The 19,377-nt window shown below is 38.6% G+C and overlaps 1 protein-coding gene across 1 annotated transcript in view; it reads right to left on the reverse strand.

Annotated features, from left to right (window-relative positions):
- Window positions 1-10,949, reverse strand: part of LCLAT1 (lysocardiolipin acyltransferase 1) — a gene marked incomplete at its 3' end in the record, with an annotated part of 111,612 nt that extends 100,663 nt beyond the window's left edge. Inside the window, exon 1 of the mRNA XM_079721511.1 lies at window positions 10,779-10,949. Coding sequence (XP_079577637.1) covers window positions 10,779-10,943 — 165 coding nt within the window. The 5' untranslated portion in view covers window positions 10,944-10,949. The remainder of the gene's footprint in view (window positions 1-10,778) is intronic.
- Window positions 10,950-19,377: the final 8,428 nt, after the last annotated feature.

The raw sequence follows: 19,377 nt of genomic DNA on the forward strand, positions 1-19,377 counted from the left end.
TACACATATCTGTTTATTTTTTAAATATATAAAGAATGTATATTTACTAAAGTGCTGCAGCCCCAGTACCTACAACAGTGCTTGACACATAGAAGATCAAATATTTGCCAAATTTGCTTAATTAACTTTTCTGATGGCCAGGCATAAAGTATATATGAAATATTTAGAAGAAAATAAATTACAGACTGAAGTTCTTGAAAGAAAAATAACATATTAAGAAGCCCTGATTACTGATTTCAATGCCCATTTAAATTTTCGAATAATTTACAGGTAACAAATTTACTAGTTAATAAATATTTGACTAATGGAGAGAAAACTGGTCCACAGCAGATAAAAGACAAGAAAATCGAAAGTTCTCTGGCAATATTATGAAAACTTTGATCAAAGTATAGCAAAGAAACTGTGGTACGGTTAATGCAATGGAATATGATACAACAATGAAAACAAATGAACTATGGATATCTACAGCAACATGGACAACATACAAGCATAATGTTGAGAGAAAATAAACAAGAATATATACATTAAGTGTCCATATATAAATCTTTCTGAAACAGTAACTAAGATATTCTAGGGATAAATATACAGATGGTAAAAATACAAGTGGTAAAATTAAAAAGAAAAGCAAGGAAATAATTGTCTTACAAGTCAGGACAGTAGCTACTTCTACTAAATAGGAAGGTGTTGCGACTGGGAAGCTAGGTGGCTTGCTGACAATTTCCTACTTCTTGATTTGGCTGATAGTTACACTTTAAAATTATTTATTAAAGTGCCTTTATGTTTTATCAATTTTTCAGTATTTTTCCAAAAAGACCTTTTTTAAAAAAAGTATGATACAAAAGAACAATAGGACCTCAAATAGGACAAAGAAAAAAACAGGTTAAAAGGAATATTAGCTTTAAAAAAAAGTTAGATATGTTTGTTATTATGTCCACAGTATTAGAGTCAGAGGGTTAAGATGTAAAACATGATCATTTGGGCTAAAGTAGCTACAAAATGTCTGCAGTTTTCATCACATTTTCAAAAGCATCCATAACCACTCAAATAGTTATAATCCCCCCTCCACCACTCCAAAGTCTGGGAAGTTAAGTTCCCATGTAGAAGAGAGTTCAGGATGGAGAGGATCAGGGAGGAGCCCTCTAGACTTGGATCCACAGCAAGAAATAACCATTTTTCCACTTACAAGTGTAAAGGGCTGTCAACTACCAAAGTGAATCACTGAATTATATGTCTTGGCCCAGATGACATGTCTGAAGTCACCATCCAAGGTTAGTTTAGATCAGCCCCACTCTGCATTCCAAATATGATATACTTTTCAGATTTTGCAAAGAACTGAAATGCAAGAAACCCTTCCTTTAACTGGTAGAAAGAGGCAGCTGACTACTAATTGTATGTTGTACTATAGAAAACAGTTAAACATCTTAAGCCTATAATTCCCAAACAAACACTAACTCTAACCTTACATGTGTAATTTCTAATACATGTTTCCTATGAATCCCAAAACAATCGTTAGCCTTTCATTATAGTAAATGTCAAAATACAAAATCCTAGACTGTAGAGGAGCATATTATGAAGTATTCTCCTCCCTGCCATCCAGCACTCTATCAGAATGTGCCTGAAAGTTATATATAATCTTCTGGGCAGCCTAGATCTCTAGTTCACACTAATCATTTTTAATACCAGATAAGACATACCTAGTCAACGTTATTTACAGCTCCTGCAAAAGCAGAATAACAAATACACTACAGAAATAAAGTTGTAATGCCTATAAAGAACTCCAGAATTAAAATATTCCAGATCAAAAACTGTTTAAAAAAAAAAGACACTATTCTCATATTTCTCATATTCTGTTTCTAGTACAGAAGATAACAGTTTTAGCAGTAGGAGACTAATCTTATAAAATTTTACGTTTTATGTCTTAAACTGAACCAAGAGTGATAATTCTCATGACTTTTACTTAACTGGTCAAAGATCTCTCCTAGAATTAGAAATACAGAAGTAATTTCTGAGGATCTTTTATATACCACTATTTACTACCTCCAAGTGTGTATGAAAACAAAGATGAATAGGTCCCCTCATGATCACAGAGAATCAGTTTTGCCTTCATGCCCCATGTTCCTATTTATTACTCCAGTGGATCTTTACTTAGTCTGATGTAAGAAAGATCTATGACGTTCCTCATCTCCAAGTCTGCCTTGGCTTTTCAGACTAAGCTTGGGCCCAGCTCCTCAAATCCTTAACTATTTAGGGACGTGCAATCCCAAGTCATTCATCAATCCCAAATCATTCATCAAAGACTGAGACCCCCCCTTTCTTAAGAGCAGCAGTCTAGACAGAAATTATATTCAGTAATCTATGTTTGTTGAACACCTGCTGTGTTCTAGGATGGGAATGGAATCAGCAAGCTGTGCAAGAGACATGTGTCCTAGATGGGGAGTTCAAAAATGACTGCTGAATTCCTACGACATGATTTACGGTGAAAGGACAGAACTCCAAGTAGTTCTAATAATCTCAGTAATTAGCTAACAAACACTGTTGGAAAGACTCAGAATTTTCAGAAGCAAAAACTGCTCTGGGCACAAGCAAAGTTTGACCTAACAGTATTGATTATGCTGAACAGAACCATCCAAAAATTAAATGAACAAGGACATGTACTCCCCATTACAAAAATGTTCCAAGGGAGACTGAATTGCAGACTAGAAGTACTTTGCAGACTTCAGGAAAGGATTCTCAGACACACAGGTAAGTTAGACTAGGTGACCTCTAAGTCTCATCTAATTCTAATAAGATTCTAAATGATTTTATTGTGGTACCTCATTTAACAGAAAATGTGCCAGTTTAAAATAGTAAGATAAGAAAAATCTTGCCAATGAAATCATTTTAAGGAACAGGAGAAGCTTACAAAAGAAAAGATCATTTGTGACCATTTCTGTGAAGCAATAATTAGTCTAAATGCATTTACCCTAATTTATTTTTACTGAAAAATGATTTTTAACTGGTTGGGATTGCTTAAAATAAAGTACACCTATGGGGAGAGAAAGCTAAATTCCTGAATAAAAAATGATCTGTTGTACTATTTGCTTCAAAATAAAAACTCCATTAGCACCTTATGAAGGTATGAAATAAAAGATATAAAAGACACCCTGACAGTTTTTCCTCCATTTCTTTTAACAGAGGTGTTCACTTTCTCAAAACTAGAACATCAACTTTCTATAACCTCGCTACAAGGGATTCAACTTCTATAAATTTCTAACTGAAAGACTCTCTGATCGATATGCCACTACTGGTGAGTAAGCCAGTGAGTTAAAAAGTTGAGTAACATAAGTTTTTGCAAATATATACCAATTTAACACTACAATGGTGGTTGAATCTTGCCTATATGATAAGCTCTGAAGACAGGTAATAAGGCAAAAGTCAGGAATAGCTGAAATTACCCTTGAATATCTCATAGGAAAGTACCTACAAGAGACCAGCACACATCAGTAAGACCAGCTCAGCCTGTTTTTTCTGAATGTTGGACCAGATTTCTCCAACTGACCATCAGATGAAATTATTGGTTTGCATATTGTTTTAAACACAAGAATCACATTCAGCACCGGACCACTCACATTTCAAACATTCAGTCTCATCTCTCCACTCTCCCCATATCCACCCTAGTACACGTAACTGAAGCTGTACAAGGTAAATAGATATATGACATAATTCTGCTGTAACAGTATTGGTACTAGTAGTAACAGCAGTAGGAGCAGCTATGGCAGAATTTGTCCAGTTAATTTGTCCATTTCTTCCAGAGTAATAGATTTTAATTGTGTACATGGCTGTCAGAAAAAAGACCACACTTCCCAGATTCTGTTACAGCTTTTAGCTGTTCTCACCAATGGGGTGAGCAAGAGAGATTATGTACAACTTGTAATTCACTGGTCTAAAGGGAAAGCACTTGCTCTGGACTTCCTTCCCTCCCCACTTCCTGCTGAGTGGGGCAAAGAAGGGGTAGTGAACAGTCTTGACCATATAGAAGAGGATATTACGCCAGGCTGGGTGGAAGGAATCGGAGTCCCTGAGTGGCATCAGGAACAAAGCTAACCTGTCAACCTGGACTTGAGGGTGAATAAAGTTCTGCCGTTTTCCAGCTGCTATGTTTTGAACTTTCTTTGATAATGTAGTTTAGCTTACCCCCTAAAACTTTTATAGTAGCAAACAGTTACTGCTTACTTTGGAAAGGCTATATTCATTATCTCATCTAGTCATCACAATAACTCTGTGGCAGGTGGTATTAGAACTCCTTTATTTATTTCCTTATTTTTAAACAGATGAAGGAAGAGAAGTTTAGAGAAGCTAAGTAGTTTAGCCAAGTTCAAATGACTAGAAAGTGGGAAGGCCAACAGTGAAACCAAAAGTCTGTTTCTAATACCTGTACGAATAAGCAGTCTGCTTATATTGACTTTCCAAAGAAATTAGATTGATTAGACCCTGGAAAGCCATAACAATTACAATGATTTCTACCAATGTAGTAACTCAAGAAAATCCTCAAAACTCGTAAGGTTTTGGTGGAGAGATTTAGCCAAAAACATGTAATTTATAATCAAAAAATCATACACTGTGGAAAATTTATCATATTAAAGAAGACGAAGTGTAGCAGCAACATATGACTGTTACTAAAAAAAAATAATTTACCTCTAAATGTCTGCTTTAGAATCAGATACACATCGCTGACTCTGGAATGGATCTCAAAAGACCATCTACTCCAATTTCCTTATTGTACAGATGATGAAATAAAAACCTTAAAGTTATGTAAAGGACTTGAAAATTTATAACCTTCAAAACAAAATGTCTCTGACTTTATAATGACTATTTAACAGTTTGACTTATTAGAAATAGCTACTTGTGATGGTTAATTTTATGTAACTGAACAATATGCTTATTTCACTTAATATAAATAGTTCATGGAGAAATGCTTTATAAACAAATGAGTAATGGTGATTGAAACAATACCACAAAATGAATATTTTACATTAAATCATATGTTTGACGGCTGCAACAAAACACTGGGCTTCATATCTTTAAAGGTGATTTTAAAATCTAACTCTAAAAAGTCATGGCCTGGAAAGTCAACTTCTGTCCTCTAACAAAGGAAGTAGTCTTTCAGTCAAATGAAAGCCAGAAAAGAAACTAGTCAAGTTGTGTAAACCTACAACTAGGAAAGACAGTTTAGGTAGAGAACTATTATCTATCTCCACAAGGACAGAGGTCATATGCTAAAATGGTAGACACTTAAGAGTTAGTAAATTAATAATAAATAAATGAGTGTACAGGGATCCTGCTGCTACTTTTTCAATAAACACAAGTTACAACACAAAACATCCTTCTATTAGAGAAAGAAATTTTGCCTGAAAGATAAGGGGGATACATACTAATAATGTAGGAATTATGCAAATATTCAATGCAAAGTATTTCCTACAGGAAAAGTAAAAAAAAGAGGATGAGGGCCCTAACAGAGTAAATGGCACCACACTTAACTACCCAGCTGACTTACAGGAAAATATAGTCATTATAATTACAACTTGAGGAATCTCAAGAAAGTAGTGAAACCAATAAAAGAACCCCATGTAAGTTCTAGAACTTTACAGTATTTTAAATCAAAATCCACTGTGTAAACAAAACACAGATTAGAGATGGCAAAAGAGAGGGTCACAGTGAACTTGGTGACCTGTGTAACAATCTAAGCAATCTAACATACATATAATTGAGGACACAAAAGGATAAAAGAGTAAACGGGGCAGAAAAAAATATGTAAAGAAATAATGGCCCCAAATTTCCCAATTTGGACAAAAACAAAGCTACAGATCTAAGACGTCCAATGGAACATGGCAAGATAAAGAAAACTATACCTAGGCATATCATAATCAAACTGCTAAGAAACAAAGAGAAATCTTTAAAGCAGCCAGAGGAAAATGACACATTACATAAAGGGAAGCAACAACATGTATGATAGCTAACTTTTTATCAAAAACAATGGAGAACTTCAAGAGGAACATAAGACAGGGGAACTTCAAAGTGGGGGGTGGGGGGCCCCGCAGGGGAGTCATCCCAGAAATGCCAGCAACATTAGCCTTCAAAAATAGAGGCAAACTTAACTTTTAATTAAATAAAAACAGAATCCGGGGCTTCCCTGGTGGTGCAGTGGTTGGGAGTCCGCCTGCCGATGCAGGGGACGCGGGTTCGTGCCCCGGTCTGGGAGGATCCCACATGCCGCGGAGCGGCTGGGCCCGTGAGCCATGGCCGCTGAGCCTGCGCATCCGGAGCCTGTGCTCCGCAGCGGGAGAGGCCACAGCAGTGAGAGGCCCGCGTACCGCAAAAGAAAAAACAGAATCCATCTACAGGAGCCCTCACCACAAGAAAAGCTTAAGGAAGTTCTTCAGGCTGACGGGAAATGTCACTAGATAGAAACTGTACCATACAGGAAGAATAAAAAACACTGTGGGACTTCCCTGGTGGCACAGTGGTTAAGAATCCGCCTGCCAATGCAGGGGACACGGGGTTGATCCCTGCCAGGAAGATCCCACATGCTACAGAGCAGCTAAGCCCGTGCACCACAACTACTGAGCCTGCGCTCCATAACTGGGCCCACACGTCACAACTACTGAAACCTGTGCGCCTAGAGCCTGTGCTCCGCAACAAGAGAAGCCACCACAGTGAGAAGCCCACGCACCACAACGAAAGGCAGCCCCAGCTCGCCACCACTAGAGAAAGCCCGCGCGTAGCATTGAAGACCCAATGCAGCCAAAAAACAAAAAACACTGTAAATGGATATTTAGATAAAACACTGTTCTATGGAGTTTACTGTGTAAGTAGATGCAATATGACAATAACAGCACAAAGAATGTGAGAATAAATGCACCACACTGTTACAAGGCTCTTACATTTTATACGTAGTAAAATTACTCTAGGTGGACTATGACACACTAAGGATACACTACGTAATCCCTAAAGGCATGATTTTATAACATTTATAAAAATATAAACATATATAAATTTTTCTTTCAACAAATAGAGGAGAGGATACTGCACAATTCTTGATACTAAAGTTTGAGATAGTTTGACCCTGAAACTTCTTTATGTTTGTCCACTCATCCAACGAGTAGTTACTAATATGCTCCTCGTTCCAGGTATTTCAGCAACCTATGTCTTTGGTTTCTCTAGAAAAAGAAAAGGCTTTCTATGACTATTTCTTGCCAACTTTCCTCTTCCATTGCAAGGGAATCATCTCACTAATGAAACTGATTTTATTACAAGTTGTTGGTTTCTCAGATTCCCACCCCCACCCCCCCCCTGCCAAAGTGAGGTATTCCCTGGCTTGAAAAGAACTCCAAACCTTCTTCTTTAGAAACAATCATGAGGTGCCAATGAGTTTCTTACCACCTGGAATGGTTAAGGTGCCAGGTGACTCTGACCAACCCTTGAAGGTTTTCTTATCACCTAAAGCTCTAATGGCAGCAGACAAACTGAGTTTAATCTCAACTCTTTTTAAATAATTTGCTTATGCATGTGAACTTGGGCAAATTATTAAATTTCTCAAAACTTCCATTTCCTCTTCTATAAAATGGGGATAATGGTGGCACCTAAAATGTAGCTGTCTTATTAAAGCACTTAGCATAACATCTGCCACATAAGTGGTCAATAGCTATGATCATCATTACCCTTGGGTTTTTAGTTTGATTTTTCCTTTTAACAAAACCTCCTAATTCTTCTCCTTATATCTGAATTAAATATGCCATACCTTTCCACAGGTATTTATCTACCAGTAGGTTACAATCCCTTTAGTTTGTGCCTGTAGAAAAGTCAGCTTTAAGTACAAACAGAGAAAAGAAAATGAGAAGGAGGAGACTACTTTTAGTTTAACAATATCACATTTCATAAAACAGATACGCCTGAATAAAATATTTTTAATTAACCTTGTAACAAGGGAGGAATATAATCTATAAAATTATTCATCAAAGGATTTCTTTTTAAAATATGAGAAGAAGGAGAGTGCACTGTAAACAATTTATTAAAATTCAATTTACAGGGAACTTTTGAGAAACGTCTTCTCTATCAAGGTAGGTACTCCCCCACCAACCACTGTCTCTGGAAATCTTTCCCTATCAACCTCCACCTGAGGGGTCTATAGCATCAGCATTGATACTTTCCTCTCTACAAACACAACAATGGCAGTCTGCCTGAGGGGAAAAAGACAACTCATTCAAAAGAAACAGGTAGAGAAGACCCTTCAACAAGTGAAGGAAGAGTATTCCCTCCTTCTTCTCCTTTTCAGGTTATTATACTCACCACCTCCACCAAGACAGGTCAATAAACCCAGTAAAATTAAGTTCCAGGTGTTGCTCAGGGAAAAGAAGGAACAGAACGCTCTCAGGAAATATGACCCATTCAAGGTAAAGGAGGCTGCTTGCACAACACTTCATTTTTGGAGAAGGCACTGCTCTTAAGCAACAACAAAGGGCTGAAACCAGTTCAGTGCCAGAGAAGGGAGAAGTATAGACTGGAAACCTATAAGGAGTAACCAGCTCTCAGGGTCAGAGGGACATGTGCTCAGAGCAGTATGCACAGACCTCGTAGCAAATATCTAGCTGTTCCAAGAATTTACTATACATTTTGTATGCACTTTTACCTCACACGTTTTCAACCTAGCCCACAGACAGAAAATGACTTCATTCCTAAATTCTGTGGTTACTGGGGAGACTTGATCACATCAATGTCACAAGTTTTAAGAAGTCTGTTATCTGAATCTTAATTTTTGTCATTTTATAAAATAAATGGAGGAGGTGGAGACAAGATGGCGAAGTACAAGGATGTGAGCGCACTTCTTCTTACAAAAAGACCAAAACCACAACTAACTGCTGAACAATCATCAACCAAAAAAAAACACTCGAACCTACCAAAAAAGATATCCTACATCTAAAGACAAAGAAGCGACAATGAGACAGTAGAATGGGCGGAAACACGATAAAATCAAATCCCATACTTGCCGGGTGGGCAACCCACAAACTGGAAAATAATTATACCACAGAAGTTCTCTCACAGCAGTGAAAATTCTGAGCCCTACATCAGGCTCCCCAGCCTGTGGATCTGGCAAAAGGAGAAGGAGCCCCCAGAGAATCCAGCTTTGAAGGCCAGCAGGGTTTGAAAGGAGGGATTCCACAGGGCTGGGGGAAACAAAAATTCCACTCTTGGAGGGCTCACACAAGGTCTCGTGTGCACCAGGACCCAGGGAAAAAAGCAGTGACCTCATAAGAGCCTGGGCCAGACCTACCTGCTGGTATTGGAGGGTCTCCTGCAAAGGAGGGGAGACACTGTGGCTCACCAGGGGTGCAAAAACACTGGTGGTGATAGTTCTGGGGAGTACTCATTGACGTGAGCCCTCCTGGAGGCTGCCATTTTCTGACCAAGACCTGGCCCTACCCAACAGCCTGTAGGCTCCAGTGATGGGATGCCTTAAGCCAAACAAACAACGGGGGGGGGGGGGGGGGGGCAGAGACGCAGCCCCACCCATCAGGAGACAGGCTACTTAAAAGTCTTCCTGAGCACACAGCTGCCAGATAAACACACCCCCTGACACAGACCTGCCCACCAGAAGGACAAGACACAGCTCCACCCACAAGTGCGCAGGAACCGGTCAATCCCACCTGGAAACCTGCATAAGCCTCTCAGCATCATCCACCAGGGGGCAGACAGTAGAAGCAAGAAAACTACATCCCTGCAGTCTGCAGAATGGAAACTGCAATCACAGAAAGTTAGACAAAATGGGATGAGAGAGGAATATGTCCCAGATGAAGGAACAAGATAAAATCCCAGAAGAAAAACAAAGTGAAGTGGAGATAGGCAATCTACCTGAAAAGAATTCAGAGTAATGATAGTAAAGATGATCCAAGATCTCAGAAAAAGAGTGGAGGCACAGATCTAGACAATGCAAGAAATATTTAACAAAGACTTAGGAGAAATAAAGAATAAACAAACAGCTGAACAATAACTGAAATAAAAAATACACTACAAAGGGGCTTCCCTGGTGGCGCAGTGGTTGAAAGTCCACCTGTCAATGCAGGGGACATGGGTTCAAGCCCTGGTCTGGCAAGATCCCAAAGGCTGCAGAGCAACTAAGCCCGTGTGCCACAACTACTGAGCCTGCATTCTAGAGCCTGTGAACCACAACTACTGAGCCTGCGTGCCACAACTACTGAAGCCCATGTGCCTAGAGCTCGTGCTGCGCAACAAGAGAAGCCACCGCGATGAGAAGCCCGCACACCACGACGAAGAGTAGCCCCCGCCTGCCGCAACCAGAGAAAACCCACACGCAGCAACAAAGACCCAATGCAGCCAAAAATAAAATAAATAAAATAAAAATAAAAATAAATAAATAAATAAAATAAACGGAAATGCAATATAAAATTAACAATGTAAAAACTCTTCAGTCTGCATCTTTAGATTTTTGCATTTTACTAAAGTATACCCCAATGAAGGAAAATAAAATTCATTAGGAATATGGAAGAAACTCAATTTTGGAGTATAGCCCTTAAATACGTATTTTATTTCAAGGACATGAATTACTTCATTTCTCTCTTTCATTTAAAGGGGGAAATACAAAAACTAATGTGCTTCTTATGTAACACAAATATGTTTCTTCTAATATTTGACTAAATCTGACTCTAACAAAATACAAAGCAATAGGCTAGGCCACTTCGGTACGGTCTCTTTGGTATGGTCTCTTTCTCTGCTGTTTAACTTACCACGGGTAGCGTGAGCCAGGTTGCCACAAGGCGGTTGTTGATCCAGCGATACCAAGATGGGTTTATAAACATCAAAGGTAAAAAGGGACCCAGCATGAAAATGCTTCCAAAAAAGCTTCCCCAAAACAGAGTGAGTATAAAGTATATCCCTCTCCATGACACCATGATTCTGAAAGACACAAAAAAAATCAATATATTTTGTTACTGTAACTGTCCAAATTGAATTTCAGAATGATACATGTAATAATCTTTAATTATAGGGCTACAGAATAGGCCCTGATAAAGAATATGAGCTTGAATGCCCTCTTACATGACCTACAGGTCTAACAAGTCAGAACATTAGAAATGGATACTCTCCCCCAAAACAGATATATTTATCAATGGAACAGAATACAGAGCCCAGAAATAAACCCACACACCTATGGTCAATTAATCTTCGACAGGAAATCCCTGATGGTCCAGTGGTTAGGACTCTGCGCTTCCACTACAGGGGGCACAGATTGGATCCCTGGCTGGGGAACTAAGGTTCTGCATGCCAGGTGGCACAGCCAAAAAAAAAAAAAAAAAATCTTTGACAATGCAAGCAAGAATATACAATGGAGAAAAGACAATCTCTTCAGCAAGTGGTGCTGGAAAAGCTGGACAGCCACATGTTAATCAATGAAGTTAGAACATACCCTCACACCATACACAAATATAAACTCAAAATGGATTAAATATAGGACATGACACCATAAAACTCCTAGAAGAGAACACAGGCAAAACATTCCCTGACTTAGCAATGTTTCCCTAGATCAGTCTCCCAAGGCAACAGAAATAAAAGCAAAAATAAACAAATGGGAACTAATCAAACCTATAAGCTTTTACACTGCAAAGGAAACCACAAACAAAATGAAAAGACAACCTATGAATGGGAGAAAATATCTGCCAACAATTTGACTGACAAGGCCTTAATTACCAAAATATACAAACAGCTCATACAATTCAATAACAAAAAAACAACCCAATCAAAAAATGGACAGAAAACCTAAATAAATATTTCTCCAAAGAAGACAGATTCTCAATAGGCCCATGAAAAGATGCTCAACATCGCTAATTATTAGAAAAATACAAATCAAAACTACAATGAAGTACCTCACACTGGTCAGAATGGCCACTGAAAAGTCTACAAATAACAAATGCTGGAGAGGGTGTGGAGAAAAGAGAACCTTCCTACACTGTTGGTAGGAATGTAAATTGGTGCAGCCACCATGGAAAACAGTATGGAGGTTCCTTCAAAAACTAAAAATAGAGCTACCACATGATCCAGCAATCCCACTCCTGGGCATTTATCCAGAGAAAACCAAAATCCGAAAAGATATGTGCACCTCCAGTGTTCACAGTAGTACTATTTACAACAGTCAAGACACGGAAGCAACCTAAATGTCCACTGACAGATGAATAGACAAACAAGATGAGTTATATATACAAAATGGAGTACTACTCAGCCATAAAAAGTAATGAAATAATGCCATTTACAGCAACATGGATGGACCTAGAGATTATCATACTAAGTGAAGTAAATCAGAAAGAGAAAGACAAATACCATATGCTATCACTTATACATGGAATCTAAAATATGACACAAGTGAACTTATTTATGAAACAGAAACAGACTCAGTCATAGACAACAAACTTATGGTTACCAAAGGGGAAAGGGGGTGGGGAGGGCAGCGGTAGGAGTCTTGGATTAGCAGATACAACAACAAGGTAAACAACGTCTTGCTGTACAGCACAGGGAATTAAACTCAATATTCTGTAAGAAACCATAATGGAAAAGAATATGAAAAAGAATACATATATGTATGTATAACTGAATCACTCTACTGTATAGCAGAAACTAACACAACATTATAAATCAACTTTTCTCTTTTTTTTAATTGAAATAAAGAAAAAAAAGAGATACTCTCAACTGACCTCCCCCAAAAAAGAAAAAAGCTGTTTAAAAAACCTTGCTTTTTGTTCTGCTTATTAGTATTAACGTAAAACTGTATATTTTCTTTTCCAAGACGTTATCCAACACAAAATTTTAAAATATTCCAGAGTTCATTTTTTTTTTATCTCTTACTATAAAAAGTAGATTTAATGGACTAAGAACTGCAGAACAGTTTCCTAAGGGTGACTGTGCCTAAAAGTGATGGTAATTTTAGAGTGCACTAAAAAAGATTTTTTTAAATCTAGAGATATTAATTTTTTACATTAGAACCTAAAAGTAATATCTTTGGGCAATTGGTCTTTATGAGCTGAAAGGTTAAGTAGAAGTCAGACTCCTCACTCACTTTCGTAATTATTTGCCAATGGATTACTTTTGAGGGTCCTCATAACCAGATGAACAAAATATTGATGTTTTAAAAATAAAATGTTGGAAGCACAGTCTAAAATGAATAATCAAACATTTTATTTTACAATCTAAACTCTATTAGAGCAAAAACATGGTTTGCTTCAGGATAATAAAACCGTTGGAAACACTAAAACCATGAAAACAATAATGGCCTTAAAATTTATATATTAAAAAAGGTATTTCAGGGCTTCCCTGGTGGCGCAGTGGTTAGGAGTCCACCTGCCAATGCGGGGGACACAGGTTCGAGCCCTGGTCCAGGAAGATCCCACATGCCACAGAACAACTAAGCCTATGCACCACTACTACTGAGCCTGCGTGCCACAACTACTGAAACCAGTGCACCTAGAGCCCATGCTCCGCAACAAGAGAAGCCACCAGAATGAGAAGCCCGCGCACCGTAACAAAGAGGAGCCCCCGCTCGCCGCAACTAGAGAAAGCCCGCACGCAGCAATGAAGACCCAGCGCAGCCAAAAATAAAATAGGTAAAATAAATTTTTTTAAAAAAGGTATTTCAGCAATTAAGACCTCTGAATATTTGAAAAGAATCACAACAGGAAAAAGAAATAAAATTTCAAATGTCATGGTGCTTTAAAAAATGTCAGTCAGACAAACAAAACAGGTCAAGTCTCTTACACCAAATCAAGTTTTTCTGCATATTTGGTATACTTTTAAATCTCTACCAATACTTGACAGTGTTATATACAAAATCCTTCAAAGTACAAACAGAACAAATATCTGCTAAGAACTGGCTTTCTGCTAAACTCTAGATCTGAATTTCTAAGAAGTGCTTTGAGGGAGTGAGGGTGGAGAAAAAGAACACTGAAAAACAGTAGCCAAACAATTTGCTCACACAGGGCCCAGGATGGTCTGTAGTTCTACACACCCTTGGCTTTGCTTTCTCTGAGGCTCAGCTCCTCCTCTTTGCATTAAAAGACACTATAGGCCACTTCTCTCCAGTCTAAAATAAAAATTAAAAAAGAGTGGCTAAATTTAGTATTCTCAACCCCTATTTCCTTTCATAACCCCTGCCTCCAAAATATCCCTGCAATCCTACTACTCGATTTGAAAATCCCCCTGTAACTACCTTTTTTTAAATCTACTGTTTGTTTCTGCCATTAGCTAGCTCTCTGTTTAGATACTCACCCCTCAACTCCCTGAAGGGCTATACTTTACATCCATATACAACTACCTCCCCATCAAAGGCTCTGACATGCTTCTTCCTCACTTACTAAACTACTTCTCATTTGATGTCATTAAAAGGAAAAAAATTATAGTTAAAGGAGCTTAGGTATCATCTAACAGAATCTTTTCAATTTACAGTGATGAAGCTAAGGACCAGAAGAGTTAAGAGATGTGTCACGTGATATACTGGGATTACTCAAACCAAGTCTAATCTAAAATTACTTTTCCATCCTACTCCTGTTTCTTCCCTAACCTCTCAATCATGTGTACAGTGATTCAATAAACATGCAGAGAGATTCCTACTGTGTGTCAGGCCCTGTGCCAGTTATTTGGGGATACCACAGTGAACATGACAGACATACCAAGCTCTTACATATCTAACAGTCTCTCCAGCCCCTCCTTATGAACTCTGCATTTAATCTAGCCCTGTTCTCTCTCTTCTTCCAAGTCTCAAGGATTTAATAGAAAACTTGGTTAAGAATTATGCTAGCTACACGCTTATTTAGAATAAATAAAATTAAAAAAAAACAAAAACTGGCTAAACCAAGTGCTGGTAAGGATGCAGAGCAACCAGAACTCACACACGTTGCTGGTGGGAATGCAAAATGGTATGGCCACTTTGGAAAACAGCTTTACAGTTTCTTAAAATATTAAATGTACGTTTACGATATAACCCAGCAATCCCACTACTGAATATCCAGGACAAACTGAAAACTTACGTTGACACACAAACCTGCACACAATTGTTTTCAGCAGGATTATTCATAATTGCAAAAAACTAGAAACGACCCAAATGTCAGTCACGGGTGAGGGGGTAAACACACTCTAATACATAGAAAAGAACACTACTCAGCAGTGAAAAAACATATGACCGATACATGCAACATCTGGGGTTAACGTCAAATGCACTATGCTGAGTGAAGGAAGCCAGGCTCAAAAGGCATGATTTCTTTTTACCTGTATGTTTTCATTTATATGACATTCTGGAAAAGGCAAAACTATACGAGGGAACAGATCAGTGGTTGTCAAAAGGTTAGGGGTAGGGGGAGTGTTTGACTGTGAAGGGGCAGCACAAGGGAAGTTTTAGGGGTTGAGGAAACTGTTCTATTTCCCAGTTGCAAGTGATGGTTACAAGACTATGCATTTGTTGAAGCTCACAAAACGTATATTTACTGATCTTTACTGTATGCAGATTAAGAACTAAATTAAAAAGATTATGCTATGTGAGATAAAATCTGATAGAATATTCATTAAGCTCTTATGATCTGGGGAATTCTACACGTCGGGATTATTTCAATTATAAGGACATCTAAACTATGCCAAGCTTTTAGAATACGCCAGGCACTGTTTCATATATTTGAAATGTGTGAACCTGTTTAATACTCACAATAATCCCATGGTGTAGATATTTTCATTACCCCACACTTTATATATAAGGATACTGAGGCACAAAGTGGTTAAGTAATATGCTCAAGATTATACAGCTAGTAAATGGCAGAGCTGGGATTTGAATCCAGGTAATTCGGTGTCAGAGTCCATGCTCAGTCTAAAATTCAACAGTATGTTCTTTTTCAAGCATATACTTCTTTTGTAATTAAACACACACACTTTAAACACTATACAAAATCAAGATGTCATAAATCTAAACCAAGTTTTTAATATCTCATGCAAAAATTATTCTGAATGTTAGTGAAGTTTATAGGAACTTAGTGAGGAAATCTAACGTCTTTTCTTACCTTAACACTCCCTAGTACTTAACATATAGCATACAAAAACTTGGGGAGAGCTGAGGATGGGGGTTGCCAGGTTCTGCTGGAAAAAAATCTGGTTAAATAACTGGTAAATGAACCACCTAATCTTTTAAAATCCTTTAAAATAAGGGCCACATCACTGCAAAGGTAATCACAAACACCATAATTTAATATTTCTGTGCATTCTTTGTATAATACTGATAGCATTCTCAAAAAATAAAAGCCATTTGGAAAATAATCATAGTTTTAAAATGGCATATCCATTTTATTGCCGAGTACAGATACACAGAACTCAACTGTAGATCTTCTTGAAAAGCTATGCCTACTTCAGTGTAACCCAGGAGCTTTTCCCCTTAAGACCACTGTCCCTTCTCAATGAATTAAGATCTCTTACCCACTAACTTCCTAGCTCATAATCTGATTCTGATGCTTGCCCTTGTCTAACCATCTGTGGTTCCAGTGACTACCATGCCAAGCAAAGGCAGGAACCAAAACATAGCCCACCTGGACTTCTTATTCAGTTGCATATATTATTCCTAGAGTATGACAATGTGGGAGGATACTCCCTGACAAGGATTAAGGGAATCTATTAGGGATACTGACAGTTCCTTGCTCAGGAAGGAAAGACGTTTTACTTCACAAAATTTCCTTAGTTTTTTAATTCACATAACAATTCAAATATTAACAAGCATTGCTCTCATAGTCTAGGAGGGAAGCTAAGTGTGCTAAGGAACGATTGCAATTTGGTGTGATACATACTATAATAGAGGTATGTAACAGGTGTTAAGGATAGGTCAAAGCAAGGCAAGATGAGCTCTGCTAAAAGGGATTAAAGAAGGTGTTAGACACTTAGAGGATGAGGAATTGGGGGAGGGGAGAGATTACTCCAGACAATAAAACAAAACATGTAGGGCTTCCCTGGTGGCGCAGTGGTTAAGAATCCGCCTGCCAATGCAGGAGACACGGGTTCAAACCCTGGTCCAGGAAGATCCCACATGCCGCAGAGCAACTAAGCCAGTGCGCCACAACTACTGAGCCTGCGCTTCAGAGCCCATGAGCCACAACTACTGAAGCCCGCGTGCCTAGAGCCCGTGCTCTGCAATAAGAGAAGGCACGACAATGAGAAGCCCTTGCAGTGCAACGAAGAGTAGCCCCCACTCGCTCCAACTAGAGAAGGCCGGCGCACAGCAACGAAGACCCAACACAGCCAAAAATAAAAACAAATAAATTAATTAATTAAAAAAAAAAAAACATGTAGAGTCACTTAAATTTGAAACAGCATGGCTTAAACAAGGAACTGTAACTTATTCCATATTAATGAGGTATAGGGTATACATCGGGGAGAAATCAAGAAGACCCTGGTCCGAAAGACAAAGTGCACATAACCAGGGCAGGATAGACAAGAATACCACCTTGAGCATGTCACCATGGGTGGGAAAAAACCTAAGGCGTATGACTCATGTTTTAGAATAAATGTCAGAAGTGACATGGTGTAGATAAGCCTGGACTCAATAAAACCAACCTGTATACTGACTAAGAGCAAAGAGCTTCTCTGCCCTCTAAAACAGTGCATGGGACTGTCAGCAAAAATCCAGCATTGACAGATGCTGGTATCAAAGAGGTCTGTGAACCAGGAGCACCTGATCCAGTTCCAACTCTCAACAGCCTGATGATCGTGACCACACCGCTTAACCAGGATGCTCACAGGTGAGGAAGTTAGGAAAAATTCCCTCATATTTTGAGCACCTAATATTTGCCAGGCACTTTACAAAAGGCTCTCGGTATTTACATACTTAACACCTACAGATTCATATTCATGAACAACCCAAAGGTTCATGACATGTAAGTAATCTGTAATTTTGCTGAAACTCAATGTTGAAATTTGAATATGGCAAAACTAGTGTCAAAACACAAATCAGGGCTTCCCTGGTGGCGCAGTGGTTGGGAGTCCGCCTGCCGATGCAGGGGACGCGGGTTCGTGCCCCGGTCCGGGAAGATCCCACATGCCGCGGAGCAACTAAGCCCGTGAGCCATGGCCGGGGAGCCTGCGCGTCCGGAGCCTGTGCTCCACAACGGGAGAGGCCACAACAGTGAGAGGCTCGCATACCACAAAAAAAAAAAAAAAAAAAAAAAAAAAAAGAACCTATTACCAGGGGCATTCCTGGAAAATGCAGTGGAGAATCCAGAACTGGGACCAGTAAGACTTAAAAGCCAAAAAGTAAATACTGAGTAATAAAAGTAATATGAAGAGTTAAGCATATTGTTTCAGCCTTTGTCTTCTCTGGAGAAAGTAAAACAGTTTCTGGGCTGGGGGACACACAGCTGAGGGCAGTAACTGCTCTGTGGGATTAAGTAACCATACACCTACTGAATCGTGAACGCTGAGACCCCACAGAGTCTTCCCTCACTGAGCTCTCAAATGACTGCAACAAGATTTTAGTCCTAGTCCAGTGCACTCCAATAAAGCTTTCTGCAATGGTGGAAATGTTCAATAGCTGTGCTGTCCAACATGGCAGCCATTAACTACATGTGGCCACTGAGCCCTTGAAATTTGGCTAGTTCAACTGGGGAACTGAATTATTAATTTAATGGTATTTAAATTTAAATAGCCACATGTGGCTACTGCATTGAATATGAATAGCACAGCTCTACGCTGACTTACTGGAGCACACTTCTCTGAGGAGTCTGACCAGACCATGAGGAAGGATGAAAATATAGAAACACTGGTGGTTCCCTTTTTATTAGCTGTAATAAAAATTCCAGCTAATCACCCTGCAGTGAAGCCCAAAGTTCATATAACCCTCACCTGTATGCAAGCTTCTTTGTAAGTCCCCTATTTTTTACTGAGTAGATTATGAGACATCTGAGGAAAGACTTTAACATGACATTAGATACCAAAACAAACAGAAAAAAGTATACTTGAAAGAAACAAACTATTCAGGGAGAAAAAAAACTATCTTTAACATTTTCAGAAAGACAAGAAATACTGCATCTGGTAGACAAGAATATGCACTTGTGGGGGAAAAAATTTTAAATAAAATGAAGAATGGAAACATTCAGAGAATGAGAGCTACTGGAAGTTTAAAACACAGCAAATGTTTAGCAAAAATGAAACACTCAACAGAAGAGTTAGAAAATAAAGCTGAAGAAATCCCCCCAAAAGTCAAGCAGAAGATGAAGAGACAGAAAGTAGAAAGAATATTAGAGGAACAAGACAGAGGTCTCACAGGCAAATCGTATAAACTTCAGAAAGAAAGTAGTGAGAAACTGGAGGAGAGGAAATCAG

The sequence above is a fragment of the Hyperoodon ampullatus genome (assembly GCF_949752795.1).
Source record: "Hyperoodon ampullatus genome assembly, chromosome: 15".
NCBI lineage: Eukaryota > Metazoa > Chordata > Mammalia > Artiodactyla > Ziphiidae > Hyperoodon > Hyperoodon ampullatus.